The sequence below is a fragment of the Diabrotica virgifera genome, chromosome 6 (genome assembly GCF_917563875.1).
Source record: "Diabrotica virgifera virgifera chromosome 6, PGI_DIABVI_V3a".
In the NCBI taxonomy this organism is placed as follows: domain Eukaryota; kingdom Metazoa; phylum Arthropoda; class Insecta; order Coleoptera; family Chrysomelidae; genus Diabrotica; species Diabrotica virgifera.
Genome location: NC_065448.1, coordinates 141,900,352 through 141,924,064, shown reverse-complemented (window position 1 = coordinate 141,924,064; position 23,713 = coordinate 141,900,352). Strand labels below are relative to the sequence as shown.

General features: G+C 32.8%; 1 protein-coding gene across 1 annotated transcript; it reads left to right on the top strand.

Moving 5' to 3' along the window:
• Nucleotides 1–15,544: 15,544 nt before the first annotated feature.
• LOC126886204 (gastrula zinc finger protein XlCGF8.2DB-like) lies at nucleotides 15,545–16,426 on the top strand. Its single transcript, XM_050653065.1, has one exon. The coding sequence runs from the start codon at nucleotides 15,545–15,547 to the stop codon at nucleotides 16,424–16,426; it is 882 nt and encodes a 293-aa protein (XP_050509022.1).
• Nucleotides 16,427–23,713: the final 7,287 nt, after the last annotated feature.

Sequence of the window (23,713 nt, the reverse complement as noted above, 5' to 3'; positions counted from 1 at the left end):
TCTTACTTTTCAATTAGAATACGGAGTGCAGTCCAGTCCCTTAAATCGCGATTTTCGGCTCTTATTGGAGCCTTCATCGGAAGGAACGTAGGCACTGTTCTCCATATTTTAACTGATTCGTATCGAGAGGTTTTCCCACCCATTGCAACTGAAGTGATGATAGTAGGTGGCAAGCGCCATCTGGCATTGAAAGACGAAGTAGTTTTCAATCCTAATAGTAAATTATTAATATTGAAAATATTAAAAATATTACTAAAAAGTTTTTTAAGTTGAAAAACTTATTGGTACACTTTCCTGGTGACACCTCAAAGACTTCTACAATTTGCAAGTCAAATGGATGCTGCAGTGAAGACGAGAGGGAAGGAATTCTACACTATGCAATTAACATCCCCCGTCTGCAGCTGGTAAAGTTCCAACGGAAAAATGCACCTAGTTACTCTACGGAGTAATATGTTATATTAAATATGTTAAAAATATGTTATTTTAGAAGATGCCAAATTGAGTTCCCTTGAGACAGATCTTATTGCATAGCAAGCTGAGGCGAGTTTCTTACCTAACGAATCGATATGAAGGACCATTTGAGGTTGCTGTCTAAAAAAATACCAAGAAATTTTACAGAATCAACAATACTGATCTGGCTGTTATTAAGAGGCAAAGGTTGAAGAGCTCCTTTATAGGATAATGCTACTGTTTTATTTACGTTAAAATAGAGTAAATTAGAGTCAGACCAGGTCTTTATCGTCAGTAGATCCGAAGTTATAGTTTCATGAAGAGATGCAATAGTTGAGTTGATCCAAGCGATACTGGTATCATCAACAAAAAGAAAAATTTTCCCATCGATTTTTAAATTAGTGATGTCATTTATAAAGATAAGGAACAGAAGAGGACCCAATACTGAACCTTGTGGTACTCCACATACATGGTTTTTGAGACTAGAGTCAGTATCATTTGCTCTAACTAGTTGTTTCCTATTATTCAAGTAGGATTGGAACCAATTTAAAGAAATACCTCGAATTTCATAGAAATTTAGTTTTGTAATCAAGATGTCGTGATTTACACAATCAAAAGCTTTGGCATAGTCGCAGAAAACAGTGGCAGTAAAAAGATTATTGTTTAGTGCTTGGTATACCTCATGTAGTACAGAAAACATGGCATCAGTGGTACAATTATTTGTTAAAAAGCCGAACTGATTTTGTGATAAAATGTTATTATCAACGATAAATGACATAAGTCGAGTTTTAATGAGTCTCTCAATAATTTTGGAGAGTACCGGTAGTAAGGCAATAGGTCTATAGTTGCAGGCATCAGATTTTTCACCACCCTTATGAAGAGGGATAATAATGGCTGTCTTTAGGCACTCTGGAAATTTACCTTTTTTGAAGGAATCATTAATTAGAGAGACGAGGATTTCCAACACATTTTCTGTGAGATTAGAGAAAATTTTTATAGGTAGTCCATCAGTTACTGGTCAAGTACCAGTAAAATGTACAATTTGTTCTAATACTCTGGGCTGATTAGCAAAATTCATGGAAAAGTTTTACCAGCAATTTTACTGCGAGCTATTCCAGGTCAAATCAACACACCTAATTTACCAACCCTCTTCAGATTTGGTTAATTTGGAATACTTATAGTGGCTAATAAGGGAAACAAAAATACAAAATTTTACATTTTTATCTCAAGACGTTTCCGAAATATATGGTTATGTAAAATTTTCCAAAAAGGTCCAAAACACCGCGACTGTACTTTATTGGAATGGTTGTAGGAGCTCACCTGATTGAGCTAGAATGCTGGGAGAGGTGTCATTTTGCAGCATTTTTAAAGCTCTTTACAGTGATATATAAAGCATGATTTTATGATAAACAAGTTTTTCTCAAACCAAAAAAATATATTTTGATTAAGTTTTTTTCCAAAATGTACATAATTTAAAATGTTCATAATATTCCTACAAATACATAGTACTGTTGTTAATAAACTATAAAAATTTTATCATGGGATGGTGATGGGTTCAATATAAAAAAAATAAATTTCACACATACAGTATGGTGCAAATGAAAGGAATAAATTCGTAATGTCGCAAACTGGCGACTTTAAGGAAAATTACGAAACAGGTCGTTTTTTATTTTTAAATTGCAATTTTTTGGCATATATATCTTACTAGTTACGTCATCCATCTGGGCGTGATGACGTAATCGATGATTTTTTAAATGAGACTAGGTCGTGTGCTAGCTCATTTGAAAGGTTATTTAATTCTCTGTTTAGTAATATAAACAATAACAATTATTATTTATACAGGGTGGTAAAAAAGTTTTTTTTAATTAAATTAATTGACAAAAAAGAAGAATGTATGTACCTAATTTATGTGTTTCTGGCAACAGTAGAATTAGGGGAGTGCATTTAGATTTTCACTTCGGAAAAAATCAAACAAGATAAAACTTTTTGTAATTTCATTAAGAAATGTTTAATAAACAACATATCAAAAAGTTCTACTCGAGAAGTGGGTGCTTCATTTTTTATTAAACAAATTAACAGCGAAGTTTGATGTTTTTTTAAATAACTCCGAAAATATAATTTTTAGAAAAAAACTGACTTGACCATTGAAAAATTCAGAAAATTTTACAAAAAAAACCTTATATAAAGATTTTTCTAAAATTAAATCTCTAGCTTCTGTAATTTTTTATTTATAACGCTAAAGTCACCCTTCTCACACACATTGGCGCAATGTAAACTAGCGTTGGAAGAAGTGCACGTTTGAGTTTTTTTAATGTAATTCTTTAACTAATGGATCAAAAAAAATTTTACAAATTGGACATGAAAGAAGATAAAAGAGGCTATCTTATGGTTGTAATAAAAAGAAATAAAATGTATGGACATAAGTACGGTGTGGGCGGAAAATGAGACTTACATGAATTTTGTTTAAAAATGTGTAACTAATACAATTTTACTTACAAAGCTCTCAAATTTGCACAACTTACCTCTCAATCATCTTACTAAACGATGTTTCATTCAAAAAAAATCTCAAAAATTTAATTCAAATAATACGCTGTCTCAAAAAATGTAATTTTTGAAAACTTCGTAGTTCTACAGAATTCCGACCATTTTAAGACGGTATTACTCAAGTTTTAATAAATCTAATACAATTTTTTTAATATTTTTTTAAAGCCCAGGGTGTAATCTTTAAAAACACTGAATTATTTTAGATTAAAAATGAAATAAACAATTTCTTTTTGAGAAAACTAAGAAAGGTAACAAAAATGTAATACAAAAACCGAAAATTACCAGCTGAAAAAATGTATATACAGAGTGATCAAAACCTTTTTCTGTAAAACTTACCTAAAATTAATTTAATAATAAGCTTAAAAAATAATAAATGTTCAACAAAAAAAATTTTTTTTAGCTCTTATACAGTATGTCTGCGTAACTTGGAACCTATTGATAACTTTTTTAATATCAGTTTTACGAAAAAAAGTTATTCTTTATAAAATACTCTGCATCGTATATAACATAAGATGCAATCATCAAATATCAAATTTTGGTAATTTTGTACGAGGTATGTCAAAAAATATGAATTTCACTCAAGAGTAAAGTACCTTTATATTTCACAATATCGAAAATTTTTATAAAGAAAAGTTGTTTGGAATTAAAAACTATGTTCCAATATGTAATTATATCCTTCTAATCGAAAATTTGTTTTTTTTTAATATTGCTTCAAATTAATTATACCAAACATCATTAAATTTTCACTTATTATTTATGATAACTGATTTATTATTAATTTTATGAAGAAAGTTATTCGTCATAAATAGCTGTGCATGGTCTAACACTTAATATGCAAATATAAAATATTATATTTTATCAATATTATACGAGCTATTATGTAAAAAAATTGTATAAAAGTGTAATTGCATATTGACACATCGTTTTTAATTCTGAATAACTTTCCATAATAACAATTTTCAGTATTATGAAAAATATAGGTATTTTACTCCTAACTGAAATTTTTATTTATTGACATATCTTGTACAAAATTGATAAAAATTGATATTTTATGATTGCATTTAAAGTTTTAGAATATGCAGAGCTTTTTACTAAGAATAACTTTTTATTTATGATTCCATTGCAACAATTTTTTGAATATTGAAGAGATAGATTTTGAATAATTGGTTCTTTCTTTCTAATACATGTTAATTTTTAATATTTTTGTGAAAATTATTTGTTTATCTTTTTTTTTAAGAATGAAATTCCATATTTGTTTGATTGGATTTTACTTGTTTTTCATTTAAATATCCGCCATTTTGGATCCGCCATTTTGAAATTTAAATTTTTAATCTTTAATTCAGATTCAACAACCTGTTAAAAATAAAGACAATAAATGTTTTGGAAAAATGTTCTTTTTTATGTTCTTTTTAGAAAATCCGCATTTTGGATCCGCCATTTTATAGTTTATAATGTTAACATTTAAGTTAGGTTTATCAAAGCTCTCAAAAATAAATATATGTAGAAATAAATACTTTTTGTTAAGAAATTATGATTTTACAACTATTTTTTGAGTTATCCGACATTTTGGACCTGCCATTTTATAATTTAAATTATCAAAATTTGATTCAGGTTCAGCAAACTCTCAAAAATATCCACATATATGTAAACAAACACGTTTTATAAAAAAAAATCGGATTTTACAACTGCTTTTTAAGGAATTTTAGGAAAAAATCCGCCATTTTTAATCCGCCATTTTGAATTTGCAAATTGTAATGTCAGATTCGGGTTCAGCATAATCAAAACTAAAATAAAAATATTTTTTATCAAAATAAAATGTTGAATTCACCCATATTCTTAACATTATTTATACAAAACAATTGTTATTGTTTAAACAATTAATAAACAATTAGCGGCGAAATTTGTGAGTAGAACTTTTTACTTTAACATATTTATAAACTAACAAAAAAAGTTTTAGAAAAATATAACCTTGTTTGATTTTTTCCGAAACATTGTATCTTCTCGTTCTAATTGCACTCCCCTAAATATATTTTAAATTAAATAAATTACATACAATCTTCTTTTTTTGTCAATTAATTTAAACAAAAAAAATTCTTTTGCCACCCTGTACAAATAATTATATTATTGTTTATATTACTGAATAGAGAATTCAATAACCTTTCAAATGAGCTACCATACGACCTATAGTCCCATTTAAAAAATCATCCATTACGTCATCACGCCCAGATGACGTCACTAGTATGATATATATGCCAAAAAATTTCAATTTAAAAATAAAAATCGACCTGTTTCGTAATTTTCCTTAAAGTCGCCAGTTTGCGACATTACGAATTTATTCCTTTCATTGGCACCATACTCTATGTGTAAAACTTATTTTTTTTTATGTTGAACCCATCACCATCCCATGATAAAATGTTTATATGTTATTAACAACAGTACTATGTATTTGTAGGAATATTATGAAAATTTTAAATTGTGTACTTTTTGGAAAAAAACAATCAAAATATATTTTTTTTTTGTTTGAGAAAAACTTGTTTATCATAAAATCATGCTGTATATATCACTGTAAAGAGCTTTAAAAATGCTGCAAAATGACACCTCTCCCAGCATTCTAGCTCAATCAGGTCAGGTTTTACAACCATTCCAATAAAGTATTGTCGCAGTGTTTTGGACCTTTTGTATTTTTCTTCGCCTAATCATCCACTATGAGTACTCTAAATTTTAACAAAATCGAAATAGGTCAGGAAAATAATTAATTCAAAGTGTGTTGATTTGACCTGGAATAGCTCTTGCTGGAATGGAATTATAAGATCCTATATATTAATAATATAGGTATGCAAAGTCCGCAGATAGTGTGCTACTTTTTTATAAACAAAATGGCGCCGACAAATCGTATTTTTTTCAATCATTGGTCTATAACTCCGAAGATTTTAACTTTACAACAAAAACACCCAAATAAAAATTCACCGCAATTAAATTCTGCATAGAGATATGTTTTTCCCGATTTGCTCCGACGAAAATTTTCCTCGGAAAATGCGGGTTTTCCCAACAAAAACTCTAATTTTCAGATAAAGTTTTAGGTAAGTAATTATTAATCAATAATTAAATAACTTAGTGACATCAAAGCTTTCTTTGTATAGATTGTAATTCCAGAAGCCGGTGAAAGCTAAACGAATATTTTAGCCACAATTCAATTGTTAATTAACAAATTACGATCGCAATAATAACCAAAATAATCATGATACATTGATCAAACTTATAACGATTATAAAGATGAGATGCGTATTTAATATTTTATCGACAAAATATAAATTTTTCGTTTTTTTTGCATAATCTTTAAATTTTGAAAAAAAAATAGTTATAATACGCTGGTCTAATTAGTAAAGTACAAAGAAAGGTTATTTACCAGCAATTTTATTGCTGGAATCGAATATTACGATCCTATATATTAATAATATAGGTATCCAAAGTCCGCAGATAGTGTGCTACTTTTTTTATTAACAAAATGGCGCCCCCAAATCGTGTTTTTTTTTCAATTATTGGTCTATAACTCCGAAGATTTTAACTTTACACCAAAACACTCGAATAAAAATTCACCCCAATTGAATTCTACATAGAGGCATGTTTTTCCCGATTTGCTCCGACGAAAATTTTCCTCGGAAAATGTGGGTTTTCCCAACAAAATCTCGAATTTCCAAATAAATTTTTTTGGCAAGTAATTATTTATCAATAATTAAATAACTTGGTGAAATAAAAGCTTTCTTGGTATAGATTATAACTGCAGAAGCCGGTGAAAATTAAACGAATATTTTAGCAACAATTCAATTGTTAATTAACAATTTACAGTGGCAATAACAACCAAAATAATCATAAGGCATTGATCAAATTTAGAAAGATTATAAAGTTGTGATGCCTATTTAATATTTTGTTGACAAAATATAAATTTTTCATTTTTTTGCATAATCTTTAAATGTTAAAAAAATAGTTATAAACAAATTAACATTTCTCAGAAATTGTTTATTATATTCTAATTTTAAAAAATACTTAAAATGCGTATTTCAAAGGTCTTGAAAATAAATGCTTTAAAAATTTTTTCCAACCATTTGTAAAAAAGTTATGAAACAGCAAACTAAATAGGTATACGATTGCTCCGTTGTTTATAATTTGTTTTAATTGTTTCAAAGCTTAAAAGTGAGTCTGTGGTACAATCTAATTACTCACAAAGAATATCAAGTATTAGTTCAATGATTATGGAGCCGGAGCTAAAATGTTCACTCGAAGCGACTGACACGCAGCATACATAATAATATAATTTTATTTATTAAGTGTACTTCGCGCGACGGTCGTCGCATCGAGTGAAAATTTTAGCTACAGTACTGTATTAGTCTACTTTCGCGCGTGTAAATTACAAAAAAATATATTTATAATCTTTAGTTAAAATATAAGCATTAAACTAATAATCGATATTTTTTGTAAATAATTAGCTTGTACTTTAAACTCACTTTTACGTTTTGAAAGAATTAAAAAATATATAAACAACGTAGTAATCGTATGTTTACTTTGCTGTTTCGTAACTTTTTTGCAAATGGTTGCAAGAAAGTTTTAAAGCATTCATTTTCAATATATTTCACATACGAATTTTAACTATTTTTTAAAATTAGATTTTAGTAAAAACTTTATGAGAAACGTTAATTTCTTTATAACTATTTTTTTAAACATTTAAAGATTATGCAAAAAAATAAAAAATGTATATTTTGTCGACAAAATGTTAAACAGGCATCTAATCTTTATAAGATTTCAAAGTTTGATCAGTGTATCATAATTATTTTGGTTATTATTGCGACCGTAAATTATTAATTAACATTTGAATTGTTGCTAAAATATTCGTTCAATTTTCACCAGCTTCTGGAACTCTAATCTAAACCAAGAAGGCTTTTAAATCACCAAATTATTTAATTATTGCTAGATAATTACTTATCTAAAACTTTATTTGAAAATTAAAGATTTTGTTGGGAAAACCCGCATTTTCCGAGGAAAATTGTCATCGTAGCAGATCGGGAAAAACATATTTCTATGCAGAATTTAATTTCGGTGAATTTTTATTTGAGCGTTTTTGTTGTAAAGTTAAAATCTTCGGAGTTATAGAGCAATAATTGAAAAAAACACGATTTTCGGGCGCCATTTTGTTTATAAAAAAAGTAGCACACTATCTGCGGACTTTGCATATCTATATTATTAATATACAGTGCTAGTCAAAAGTCCGTACCCGCCTCGTATCTTTGGAACGGTTATACTTATAATAGTGAAATTTGGAGGGAGGAAATAAACGGACGTAGGCTTCTTAACTAGTCATGGCAGGTGACGTTATAGTGACAGATGACTTTACAGCGCCACTGTGACAGATAATTTTAAGTGGGATCTTATGGCAAGTAATAACTCGTTTGAAAGATATTCAAAATACTTATTCAGTCATACTAATTTTTTGGATATAAATTGATTTTGATTTTGGTGAATAAATGAAATAAATATAAAATTGTAGTTTCGCATTTAATTAATAAAAATTCAAATATCTGCCTATGGATTTTTATCAAAAAAGTTCACGTTTTTCAGTTCTCTAATAGTTTTTACGTCAACGTCATCCCTTTTGACAAGTAATCATAGGCGGAGGTTTGAATTTTTATTAATTAAATGCGAAACTACAATTTTATTTTATTTATTCATCAAAATTAGCTTAAACTCAAACAAAATTAGTATGACTTAATAGGTATTTTCAATACCTTTCAAACGAGGTATCACTTGCCATAAAGTCCCATTTAAAATTATCGGTCATGGTGGCGCTGCAACGTAATCTGTCACTATTACGTCACCTGTCGTGACTAGTTAAGACGCCTACAACCGTTTGTTTCCTCCCTTCGAATTTCACTATTATAAGTGTAACCGTTAAAAGATACGAGGGGGTACGAACTTTTGACTAGCACTGTATATAATCATAAGCTTCGATTCCAGCAATAAAATTGCTGGTAAATAACTTTTCCCAAAAATGGCCTACTCTCCGATAATCAGCCCAGACTATAAGTATATTTCTCGGGCACGTGATCTAAAAAGACATAAGAAAATACACACTGGAGAAAGGCCGTACAAGTGTGAAATTTATTTTAAGCAGTTTAGGAAGTCATTTGAAACTTCATAACAGATCGCACACTAAAGAAAAGCCTTGTAAGTGTGAAATTTGTTCTAAGCAGTTTTCTGAAACATGTGTTTTGAAAAGACATTTAATAATAATATAATAATAATAATAACCTGTGGGGTTTTTTGTCAGTTCTTCTATCAGGCGCGGCCCCCTGCGAATGGGGGATGCTTTCTGGGTGTTCGTAGCGCCAATACCCAGAGAGTAGCATGGATATTTGCCGTGGAACAAAAACTGACACCTGGCAGTAGGTATAAAATGCACACCCATGAGAATGGAGATAAATAATTTATGTTTAGGATCGCTGCCTGGGGATCGCCAGGGCACGTCTGGAGCCGGCGCTGGAAGTGACAGCATGCGGGACGTCGGTGGCAGGGTGTTGAGGAGGCGGGCCCCTGTCATACAATCAGCTACAGCCCAACCACAACCACAAGCGAGCCAAACAACAACAAGAGCTCCACGCGCCGAAGGTGCTGCGCTGGATCATCAGCCGGCGCTCACTCAAGCGGGACGACCGAGGCAGCGCATGAAATGGAATGTGTCCATTAATGAAAACATTTTGCGCTTCTCTTACAAGGTGACAAACCTCGGTCAAGAAACAATCGGCTACCGACAACAGCTGTATACCGAATTTTGCAGGACGTACCCAGATATTCAAGTATCGGAGCAAAGAGTATCAGATCAATACCGGGTAATCATAAGGAACAACCTTATCCCAGAGACTAGACGCAATTCGATCAAAAGCGAAGTCGAACGGGAGATTAATAACCAAGAACAAGTTTTAGATCAAGTCCCTAATGAAATCCTCGATGAGCAGACTCCTGAGATTCCCATGCCAGAAACTCAACCTGATAATACATAGCAGGAAAACAACGAGTTGCGCGATAGTCTAGCAAACGAAATGGCTCGTGCCGTACAAGAGTTTAATGGAACAAACCCACTTAGCAGACCACCGCTACCACGAATAAACTCTTGTAAGAAACTAGGTGCGCTGTTACAAATTGTGAACACTGAAGTCCTACCCAACTATGTCGTAGAAGCTCACACGTTGGAATATTTGCATATGCTAATCTACTGTGCAGCAACAGCAATTGCTAATGTAATGGGCGTTAAGATCAGAACACGACGGGTTACTAAGAACGAAAGAACTGGTAACAGAATTGCACCCTGGGAAAAAAGACTGCTCGGAAAGATCGAATTATTACGTAGGGATATTGGTATAGTCACAGAATACATACGAGGTATAACAAGTAGAAAAGTCATCAGAAGAGCTGAAGAAATAATGCTGACTACCGCAAGACACTCAAGATATGATCCAGAAAACAACACAGCCCATGAGTGTCTGGATACATTAAAACAAAAGCTCTCCGTTTATTCAGGACGACTAAGGAGGTACAAAGTTAGTAACAATCGCAAAGGCGACAATGCTCTTTTTGAAAGTTCTGAAAAGGCGTTCTATCGAAAACTCAATTCCACTGTAGAACGTGTCGATAAGACTTACCCAAGCCAAGAAGAAATTCATGAGTTTTGGGGAAATCAACTTTCCACGCCAGCTGCTCTTAACAACAATGCTGGATGGATAGAAGATACGACACAGAACTGCCAACACTACATTGCCACCCTTTACGAACCCTTCACTACTGAAGAAGTTTCAAATACCATCAAAGAGCTTCATAACTGGAAATCTCCTGGACCAGACGGAGTTCAAAACTTTTGGCTCAAGAAGTTTTGGAGTGTTCATGAATGCTTATCAACACTAATTAATCATGTTATTTCTAATCCGCAGGATATACCAACATTCCTAACTCAGGGAACCACTTATTTAATTCCGAAGGATCAAAATAACACCCAAGATCCAGCCAAATACCGCCCAATTACTTGTCTTCCAACTTTGTATAAATTGGTCACATCCTGTGTAGCCCGGCGTATCTACCAACACTGTGCTCTGAACAATATCATAGAGCCTCAACAGAAAGGATGCGCTAAGGGTTCCATGTGTTGCAAAGAACAACTCATCATCGACTCAGTCATTTCTAACCAGGCATATTCCAAAAAGAGGAATCTTTTTACTGCCTTCATTGATTACAAGAAGGCCTTTGATTCAGTGCTGCATGAATGGCTTATAGATATATTCAGAATATATAAAGTCGATGATAATATAGTGACCTTTTTAGAGCATATAATGACGGAGTGGAAGACTAGAATTCACCTTCAAATACCTGGTGAAAATAACATCGAAACTGAAAATATCGCAATCAGCCGGGGCCTGTTTCAAGGAGATTCGTTGAGTCCACTGTGGTTCTGTCTAGCTATGAACCCACTATCTCAGCTATTGAACTCCACAGACGCAGGTTTTGGCATCAAAAATAACAACAATGTGGTGGCGAAGCTTAATCATTTATTGTATATGGATGATTTGAAATTAATGGCTTCCACTCGAAACCAACTTGATGAGATGCTAAAAACTGTAGAAACTTTTTCTAATGATATTAGCATGCACTTCGGACCAGACAAGTGCTGTATTTTAAATATAGTCAGAGGAAAAGTACAGCCCGGAGGATTCGATATGCAAAATGGCCAGAACATCGTGGCCATGGGTGAAAACGATATGTATAAATATCTTGGAGTAAAGCAAGCGCGGAGAATTGACCATAAACAAATGAAAACAGAGATAACTACTGAGTTTATACGAAGGGTAAAACAGCTGCTTCGCTCACACCTTAATAATAGAAATTTGTTTAAGGCACTAAACACCTACGCATGTTCCGCGCTTAGCTATTCATTTGGCATTGTTAAGTGGACAAAAACGGACATAGAAAATCTTCAGCGAAAAGTAAGAACGCACCTCACAAAGGCACAAAAACACCATCCAAAAAGTGCAGTAGAAAGAACGACATTACCACGGAATTTAGGAGGAAGAGGACTTATGGATATAGGTGAGCAATTAGACAAACAAATTGCTAATTTAAGATCTTATTTTCAGATGCAGGCTGAAACATCTACTCTACATCGCGCTATCTGCGCAGTAGATGACACAACACCGATAAAACTGAGGGAAGCAGAACTGCGCATAAACCACCTTACTAAGGACGAAAAAGTGCGCGCCTGGATGGGTAAACCTCTGCACGGGCGACATCCCAATGAGGTCAGCCAAGATTATGTCGACAATATAGCGTCGAACTACTGGTTGACATCAGGAAAGATGTTCCCTGAAACGGAGGGTTCATTACTGGCCATTCAGGATCAGGTTATACCAACCAGAAATTACCTGAAATATATCATCAAAGACCCTCATGTTCAAAACGACAGATGCCGATTTGGATGTCAAGCCCAAGAAACCATCCAACATCTTACAGGGGGCTGCCAGGCATTTGCTGCAACTCAGTACAAGGAACGGCATGACGCAGTGGAGAAAATCCTTCATCAGGAGATAGCTATCAAGCTGGGACTTCTCCAAATCGACCATCTCCCATATTATCAATACGTCCCTGAGAGTATGCTTAAGGATGGCAACTACAAGCTATACTGGGACCACACTGTGCTTACAGACCAAACAGGCGCATAATAGACCAGATCTCGTATTAGTCAGTAAATTAACGAGACAAACAACCCTCATTGATGTAGCGATTCCTAACAACAATAATCTACGTACTAAATTTACTGAAAAGATCGCCAAGTACAGAGATCTGGAAATTCAAATACGGAGACAATGGAGAATGCAAAGTACCCAGACGATACCGATTATTATGTCTACTACTGGAGTCATTCCGAAGACCCTCCTCGAAAGCATAAAAAATCTGGGCCTTAATGAACATCTTTATAAGACCATGCAGAAAGCAGTACTACTCGCAACGGCAACAAGCAAGAAAATTTTTGGGAGATACACCTGCATACCAAGTCGCCTAGGGCTCGATAACACGGAAAGAGTCCCACCAGAGCTCAATCCTTTTGATACCGTAGGTATCTGGGATGAGTCAATTTTCCCCTTAGAGGGAGTGTGAGCCGTATGGCTAAATCTGGAATAATAATAATAGAGTTTATTTGTAGCAATTAGTACATAATAATAAACCCAAGTTCTTACTGAAGTTGTTAGTCACATGGACTACAACTTGTGCGTGAGGGTTAAATTTTGATTATAAAACAACATTAATTTATCTTAAAGTTTACAAAAAGGTAATAAATAGTCTGTTTCGCTCATCTGTCTCATTTGCGAGTGCACACTGAAGAAAAACCATATAAATGTGAAATTTGTTGTAAGCAGTGTTTTTTTAAAGTAATTTAAATAGACATTTAAGAACACACACTGATGAGAACCAAAGAAAACTTTACAAATGTGCAATTTGTCCTCAGCAGATTTCTCGAGAACGCGATTTGAAGAGACATATGAAAATACACACAGGAGAAAAACCTTATAAGTGTGAAATTTGTTCTAGAGAGTTTTCTGAAACATGTGTTGTGAAAACACATTTGAGAGTACACACTGGAGAAAAACCGTATAAATGTGAAATCTGCTGCAAGCAGTTTTTTCACAAAAGTAATTTAACTAGATATTCAAGATTCAACACACTAATGATAAACAGAGAGAATCTTACAAATGTACAATTTGCTACAAGCAGATTTTTCGAGCACGCGATTTTAAAATCCATATGGAAACATACACTAGGGAAAAACTTTACAAGTGTGAAGTTTGTTGTGAGTAGTTTTTTCAAAAACGTGATTTCAATAGACATTTAAAAACACAATAGTGAGAAATAAAGAAAACTTTACAAATGTTCAATTTGTCCTAAGTAGATTTCTCGAGCACATGATTTGAAAAGGCATAAGAAAATACACACAGGAGAAAAACCTTAGTAAGTGTGAAATTTGTGGCCGGCGCGGCAGTTTGTTCAAAAAAGCGATTTAAATAGACATTCAAGAACTCATACTGTACGCATAGAAGTGCAATAGATGTAACCTCCGCGCAAATCAGAGGAGGGATCTTCTTCTTCAAGTGCTATCTCCGCGAATTAGGTCGACAATCATCATAGCTATTTGAACTTTAGTGACGGCTGCTCTGAACAATTTGATGTACATCCGTCCCATTCTCTCAGGTTGCGCAGACACGATATTCAGCAGTTTTGTGCGTGTTAAAAGACTGTTTTAAAGTGATCGTGACGGTTGGGAACTATTTCGTCGAACTAGAAATTACAAGAAACTTAGAGGCTGGTACAATGTTTCAAGTCAAGCAAGTTATACAAAACCGATACATAGATATATTTGGTCAACAAAATGCAAATCCTGTAAGTACACCAGAAGATGTAAGTGCTGACTTAACAGCTATAGTGTCAAGACCTGACATTGCACATGCGGTGGTAGTAGTCAGCCGCTATGATTATGGCATGTGTTATTACAAATACAATGAAGTTAACATGCATGGATACAGTGATGCAGATTATGCAGGTGATATAGAAACTCGTCGTTCCACCACTGACTACGTTTTCGACACTTGACAAGCAAGCATTTGTTATAATTTTTTTTTATTTAAAAGGTTTGTTTATAAGTTGAACAACTTAACAAAAGGTGGGAGTATTGGAATATGTTTTTATTATGTTGTTCATATAAACCAAGCTTTGGAATGTTTACATAAAAAAAATTAAGTAGGTTGTTGTTGATAAAAAAATGATTGAAGTGGTTGTTGAATAAATAAAAAGTAGTTTTTATGAAAAGTCAAATCTCTAGTTCTTTCTTAAATTAAATATATAAAATCTAATAAGTGGCATGGAAAGAACAGGCCGTGCGCCTAAAGAAGACAATCGTGACCCGCACGGAGGGAAACGTAATAGAGAACGTCCGGGACTGTCAGGACCAGGGACATATTTGATATAGACAGGGATATCACAAAGGTAGAAATCCTGAGACAGGTTCGAAGGTATACCGGCAGCAGAAAATCTCACACATCAAACCTACGTTCGGATAGAGGTAATAGTGAATCCTTTCTGGACATCTTGCTGGTTTCAACGTCACTTCTAAATAGGGTCATAATTTGGAATGTTTTTGAAGAAGAATCGCTCATATTATTGTGAATGAATAGCACTCAGTTAATCATACATATTTGAAATAAGTAGTAGTGAAGGCTGTACTTTACTGACCCTTTCAAGTGAAGGTTTTCACGAGGATTCTGCCAAGGGTGAGTGTGTTAAAAAATTTGTAGTATCTCCGGTTCTAGAAGACCTTCTTTTTTTTGAACTGACGAAATCTTTACTGGAAAATTTTAATTGCTCCCAAAAATCGGAAAATACTGGAAAGATCACAATTTCTATATTTACCTTCTGCCGAATTACTATTTTTGTGTTAATCCTTTCGTTGCTATTTTAATAGATAACTATGATTTTAGGTTTCAAATGTGAAGATGGACACACTGGTGAAAATAACGACTTACATAATCATGTTATAAATAACCAATTGAACCAATGTACAGCTGACGTTAGGAAAGTGAATACTGTTAAAAAACCTTTTGAGTGTCAAAGTGATAATAATTATAAAGACCAGATAAGAAGACATATGATAGAGCAGCACACTAAAGAAAAATCTGTTACATATGAAACCTGTTCGAAACAAAGTAAAAAAGTTTACACGAATATACACTCTTCTGAAAAACATTTTACATGTGAAGTTTGCAATAGACAATATGTATCAAATGGTAATCTAAAACAACATATGATAATTCACACTGGGAAAAAACCATTCGAATGTGAAATATGCACAAAACAGTTTACACAACTTTCTAATTTAAAAGTTCATATGAGAAGGCACATTGGTGAAAAACCTTTTGAATGTCAAGTATGCACAAAACAGTTTTTAACAAATGATCACTTAAAAAGACATATGTTGGTGCATACTGGTGTAAAACCATTTGAATGTGAAATATGCACAAAACAGTTTGCACGAACTGCTGACTTAAAATTTCATATGAGCACGCATACTGGTGTAAAACCATTTGGATGTCAAGTATGCACAAAACAGTTTTTAACAAATGATCACTTAAAAAGACATATGTTTGTGCATACTGGTGTAAAACAATTTGGATGTGAAATATGCACAAAACAGTTTGCACGAAGTTTTAACTTGAAAAATCACATGAGAACGCATACTGGTGTAAAACCATTTGGATGTAAAATATGCACAAAACAGTTTACACGAAATGCTGCCTTAAAAAAACATATGGTCGTGCATACTGGTGAAAAACCGTTTGGATGTGAAATTTGAACCAAAGAGTTTTTGCAAAGTTCTGATTTAAAAACACATTTGAGAATTCACATTAGAGAGAAACAATTTGTGAAATTTGCAGAAAACCGTTTATTGTAGCAAATAAAGATTTAAAAAGATATATATGTCAACATATTCTTAAACAGAGCTATTTGAATTTCAAATAAAGAACAAACAGTTTTTACTGCTTATATGTCAAATATACAGTAAACGCCAAAGTACTACATACATAGGAACATTGAGCTATTACAGTCCTGCACCATTCACTTCTTGCAATATTTATTTTTATTGTTGTTCTGAAGCTATTTCCTTGTGGCATTTTATAATCAACTATTTATAATGGGAAATAAGCCACAATTTTACCAAAAAAACATTTTATTAAACGTTTCGAAGCCCAAATCGGGTTTCGTTTTCAAAATACAAAATACTACTATTTAGTATTTTATATTTTGACAACGAAACCTGATTTGGACTTCGAAACGTTAATAAAATCTTTTTTTGGTAAAATTTATTTATTTTTATGTCTAGTGACGTTTAGAAAGTCAGAAAATGTATAGAAATTGAATGTTAAAATAGAAACTTGACAAATAATAATAGATCAGCTGTACTAAATACAGCTGATCTAATGTTGTTTATAGTTGTCATTTTGGTAAAGTAGTAAAAGTTTTAAAGTATTGTACTATTAGAAAAAAGACCAAGTTTTCACTCTAATGGCACATAATGTTATTCTATATCCCACCAGACAGAAAACAATGGAAACCTTCTCTGGTTTAGATAATATTTCGGATATAGAATAGCATTATGTTGTTTTATATGCCATTAGAGTGAAAACTTAGTCTTTTGTAGCAGTTGCCGCTAGGGCATCTATGCCATTTCGTTCGTTGCAATCCGGGACTGCACGCCGGGGTTTGTTTTGGTTGGATCAGAGAGAGCAGCATATGTGCCTCCTGATGAGAGACTAATAAGTTTCGAAACAAAATTGAAAATGGTCATTCATTTTTGATATTGTAATGTTCTTCGTGTTTGAATAAATTTATTTTAAAGCAGTGTAATAATAATATTAATTAATGTATTTTTTGTATGGAGCAACAATAAATTTTGAATAGTATCTTAGACTATACTCCATCAACTAGACGAAGACGAGGCAGACCGTGTAAATTTTGGAAACAAGGAATAATGGATGCCATGCGAAGAAGAGAAATAGAAGAAGAGGATTGGAAGGATAGACAAAACTGGAGATTGAAGTGCGTGAAGCAGTCAGAGCTGGATGACCCCCGTTATATATGAAAACGGACCGGATTAGCCCATAAGCATAGCAATTAGGTACTTACCCATGTACATGGGTAAGTACCTAATTGCTATGCTTATGGGCTAATCCGGTCCGTTTTCATATATAACGGGGGTCATCCAGCTCTGACTGCTTCACGCACTTAATCTCCAGTTTTGTCTATCTCCAATACGCATAGCCTTGATGATAGCCAAACTTCGGAACGAGGACGGCACCTGAAGAAGAAGAAGAAGATAACTGGCCTATTAGAAATATCTCAAGAACTAAAGGCAACAGAATCATGACAATTGGAATAAGGGGGTTTTGAAGGATGATCTATTAAATGAAAATATTTTCATCTCTTTGCAACTTCCGGTTATACCGGAAGTTGCTTATAACTTCGTTTTTTTTTAATGGGACACCCTGTATATTTTTACATTTTTGGATTCTCTTCGATGTCTTCTTTCTTAAAATATCAGGTTTTGTAATATTATACCGGGTATTTTAAAAGATAATTACGTTTTTTATTAATTTCGTAGCAACATTCACACCCTGTAGAATTGTACTAGTTTGACATCTAAAACTCTACTTACGTTCAAATGATTTTTAATATACTCTACTATTGTTAAGAATCTTAGTATACAGGGTTGGTCGAAACTCGGAATGAGTATTTTCTGAGTTTTCTTAAATGGAACAACCTGTATTTTTGTATTGTAATGAAATGATATTTTATAGTACTTTTTTATGTCTTAAGCATTCCCTATACCTAACTGCTTTAATTTGTGCTTAATTGTTAATCACACCAACAATCTTAACTATGTAGGTATTTTGATAGGTTCCATTTAAGAAAACTCAGAAAATACTCATTCCGAGTTTCGACCAACCCTGTATACTAAAATTAAAAATTTAGCTATACTAATGATTCTTAACAATAGTAGAGTATATTAAAAATCATTTGAACGTAAGTAGAGTTTTAGATGGCAAACTACTACAATTCTACAGGGTGTTAATTTTGCTACGAAATTAATAAAAAAACGTAATTATCTTTTAAAATACCCTGTATAATATTACAAACCTCATATTTTAAGAAATAAGACATCGAAGAGAATCCAAAAATGTAAAAATATACAGGGTGTCCCATTTAAAAAAACGAAGTTATAAGCAACTTCCGGTATAACCGGAAGTTTCAAAGAGATGAAAATATTTTCATTTAATAGACCATCCTTCAAAACCCCTTTATTCCAATTTTCAGGATTCTGTTGCCTTTAGTTCTCGAGATATTTCTAATAGGCCCTTTATTTACCTCACCCTGTAGTACGGTGGCGCTTCTGTATAACAAATACATACTGGAAATAATTTTTTTGTATGTAAAGTTTGCACAAAAAAGGTACACAATGAAGAAAAACTATTTATATGTGAAATATGTACAAAACGTTTTTCACAAAATGCTCACCTAAAAGTTCACAAACAAGACATACTGGAAAAAGACCTTTTTCATGTAATATCTGCACCAGGCAAAAGAACATATGAAAATACAAACTGCAAGCAGTATACAGAGAGCACGTAAAGGTTGGAATAAATTCATTTTCTCGAGAACGGACGATTTTGGAAAAAATTGGACTTTTTGGCGTATATATACATATAAATACTAGTGACGTCATCCATCTGGGCGTAATGACGCCATCGATGATTTTTTTTAAATGAGAATAGGGGTCGTATGATAGCTCATTTAAAAGGTAATTCAATTCTCTATTCAGTAATATAAACATTAACATAATTATTTATACATGGTGTCTAAAAAACATTTTTTTGGATTATTGACATAAAAAGAATTTATGTAATTTATTTAATTCAAAATACATTTTTACTGCTCTCAGAAAACAGAAAAAAATGTTTATTTGAAAAATAATCATGGTTTTTCGCTTAAATTAATTGTTCAAACTGTCTCGAGGCTGGGGGGTGGCTGCTTTGATATAGAATTTAAGCAAAAAAACAATATTTATTTGCCAAATAAACATTTTTTCCTGTTTTCTGATAGCAGTAAAATGTATTTTGAATTAAATAAATTACACACATTCTTCTTTGTATGTCCATAAATTTAATTAAATTTTTTTGACACCCTATATAAATAATTATATTAATGAATAGAGAATTGAATTACCTTTCAAATGAGCTATCACACGTTCCCTATTTTCATTTAAAAAAATCATCGATGACGTCATCACGCCTAGATGGGTGACCTCACTAGTATAATATATATGCCAAAAAGTCACAATTTAAAAATAAAAATTGACCTGTTTCAAGATTTATTCCAATCTTTACGTGCTCACTGTATAATGTGAAAACTGATATCATTCTTACACATCCGTATGAAAATGTATTTTTAAAATACCATGTTGGCATGTCATGTATGTCATTTCGCGAATATACGCTCTGAGCTTCGCTGGTGGCGCTCCTAGCGGATTACTTATTCAACTTTCACCGGTAATTTTTAAATTTATTATTTAATTGTTATCGCTTAACATTTGGAACGCAAAAAAGTAATTAAATTGTAATCGATTTTTTTAAGATTTTGCTAATCATTTTGACGTTCTATTGATAAAATATGAATTTCTTACTTCGGATAGTTTCACAATTATCGTGTAGATGGCGCTAAGATTTTTAGATTAAATTATAATTACATATTACGGAACATTAAAAAAACTTAAATTCAGTATTTAAAACGTAAGTATATTTAAGGTAAAAATATATACCACAGCTTTGACCAACTAATATTTTTTATAATTAATGTTTTTAATTTTAAATTAATCACTTTGACATTTATGTCAAATTTCCGGTAAACGTTTACAGACTTGCCACTACTGGCGCTCGTGAATTTGTAAATATCCCCTCTACGTACGAGCTCACAGCGTATACGACTGTTTTGGATTATTGCGATAACGAATATTTTACTATGCAACTATGGTCTGTTCTTAAATCAAAAGGAGTAATTCAAATTTAACGCGCCGTAATGCTTGTTTATAATTGGTCCAACCTCAGACAAGTTTACTCCACTGTTATAAAATTTTGACACTATTGACATTTTAGTGAAATAAATGGCGACTCGATTCTAGTTTTCTGTTGACCTAGATATCAAAATATCAAAAGGCACCGCTGGGAAATATTCCAAAAATGCGGTTCAGAGAAACTATATGAAACGAGTCTTTGTAGTCTCATACAGAGTATGGCATTAGTAAAAATACAAAAATAGACGGTTTAGTTTTGATTTAAATCCGTCTCCTGCCATCCCCCGATAGCGCTATTTCTAGGTCTACCTTTTGTCAAGGAGGCTATGCAAGAAGACAAATTTAAATCAAAACTTCCGTAGTTCTCGGTATACAATAAAACTATACCGGAGTAAGGTTAGAACGCCCTCTAACGGGGAATAAGTGAAATAAATGGCGACTCGATTCTAGTTTTCTGTTGACCCAGATATCAAAATATCAAAAGGCACCGCTGGGAAAATATTCCAAAAATGCGGTTCAGAGAAACTATATGAAACGAGTCTTTGTACTCTCATACAGAGTATGGCATTAGTAAAAATACAAAAATAGACGGTTTAGTTTTGATTTAAATCCGTCTCCTGCCATCCCCCGATAGCGCTATTTCTAGGTCTACCTTTTGTCAAGGAGGCTATGCAAGAAGACAAATTTAAATCAAAACTTCCGTAGTTCTCGGTATACAATAAAACTATTTATACCGGAGTAAGGTTAGAACGCCCTCTAACGGGGAATAAGTGAAATAAATGGCGACTCGATTCTAGTTTTCTGTTGACCTAGATATCAAAATATCAAAAGGCACCGCTGGGAAAATATTCCAAAAATGCGGTTCAGAGAAACTATATGAAACGAGTCTTTGTACTCTCATACAGAGTATGGCATTAGTAAAAATACAAAAATAGACGGTTTAGTTTTGATTTAAATCCGTCTCCTGCCATCCCCCGATAGCGCTATTTCTAGGTCTACCTTTTGTCAAGGAGGCTATGCAAGAAGACAAATTTAAATCAAAACTTCCGTAGTTCTCGGTATACAATAAAACTATTTATACCGGAGTAAGGTTAGAACGCCCTCTAACAGGGAATAAGTGAAATAAATGGCGACTCGATTCTAGTTTTCTGTTGACCTAGATATCAAAATATCAAAAGGCACCGCTGGGAAAATATTCCAAAAATGCGGTTTAGAGAAACTATATGAAACGAGTCTTTGTACTCTCATACAGAGTATGAATATTTTCCCAGCGGTGCCTTTTGATATTTTGATATCTAGGTCAACAGAAAACTAGAATCGAGTCGCCATTTATTTCACTTATTCCCCGTTAAAGGGCGTTCTAACCTTACTCCGGTATAAATAGTTTTATTGTATACCGAGAACTACGGAAGTTTTGATTTAAATTTGTCTTCTTGCATAGCCTCCTTGACAAAAGGTAGACCTAGAAATAGCGCTATCGGGAGATGGCAGGAGACGGATTTAAATCAAAACTAAACCGTCTATTTTTGTATTTTTACTAATGCCATACTCTGTATGAGAGTACAAAGACTCGTTTCATATAGTTTCTCTGAACCGCATTTTTGGAATATTTTCCCAGCGGTGCCTTTTGATATCTAGGTCAACAGAAAACTAGAATCGAGTCGCCATTTATTTCACTTATTCCCCGTTAGAGGGCGTTCTAACCTTACTCCGGTATAAATAGTTTTATTGTATACCGAGAACTACGGAAGTTTTGATTTAAATTTGTCTTCTTGCATAGCCTCCTTGACAAAAGGTAGACCTAGAAATAGCGCTATCGGGGGATGGCAGGAGACGGATTTAAATCAAAACTAAACCGTCTATTTTTGTATTTTTATTGACATTTTGACACTGCTGGCATTTCATAGGTTAATTAAGTTATATCGGCTATTTTTTTGTGTTTTCTTCGTTATTCCTTTAATTTTTAGAGTTTTAGTCTACTTTTATATAAAAAACAGTTGTTTTAGAACGCTTTAGCGACGTATTAGTATAATAACGAGCGATCCACAATTATTGGGATCAAAGCTAGCCGTGCAAAAAATTACGATGTCTTGTTTTAATCTAAATTTATATCATTGATTTATCAATTAATTTTGATTAACATTATAAAACATAAAAAATCAGTCAAAACCTTTAACACAGAACTTTAATCAAAAATAAAAAGAATTAACAAAATTATAAGTAACAATAATAAATAAAATCAAACAAGATGCTGTATATGTCCAGCACCAACATCTCTACATAACCTAACCTTTCTGGTTAAGTTGACGTACACTGCAAACTGACATGCAAGTTGACATGCACTGTATAGCTATCTCTGTCGTTCAGAGCCACCTATGGTGACAATAATTTTGGATCACACGTTATAATAAGTGCGTTCGCCGGTACCTGTCGGCCACAAATTAGCAGCAAACGCATGCGCACTTTAAAATGATATAAATAATATCGTTAATAGATAAATATACAAGGTATATTTACCTAGTATAATTTAATAATTAGTTATTAATATTAATTAAAAGTAAATATACCTTGTATAGACGTTATTATATAGACGTAATTGCAGACGTTCGGATACAATTAGCGTCTCTTTGCAAAGACAATGACGTCGACTTTGCAAAAGTAACAAGACACTTACTCAACACACACACACACACACACTAAGTACACATTACACCTGAGTTAGTGATAAGTTATACAATTACGTGGCTAAAGTTTCTAGTTAACCAAGGCCAGAATCAGAGAGAAATAAAAAGATATACCTTGTATATTTATCTATTAACGGTATTTTTTATATTAAGTGAGGTTAGAAATTGTCGGAGACAATTTGTCCACTGTATTACCCGCGACCGCAACTAATATATATGGATTACTGTCGAAGGTCAATATAAAGGATCACAATTAACGGAATCTACTATCAGATTGACGTAATTTAGTATTTTAAAATAAATTCTAATTTTAAATACAGTGAACTCTCCC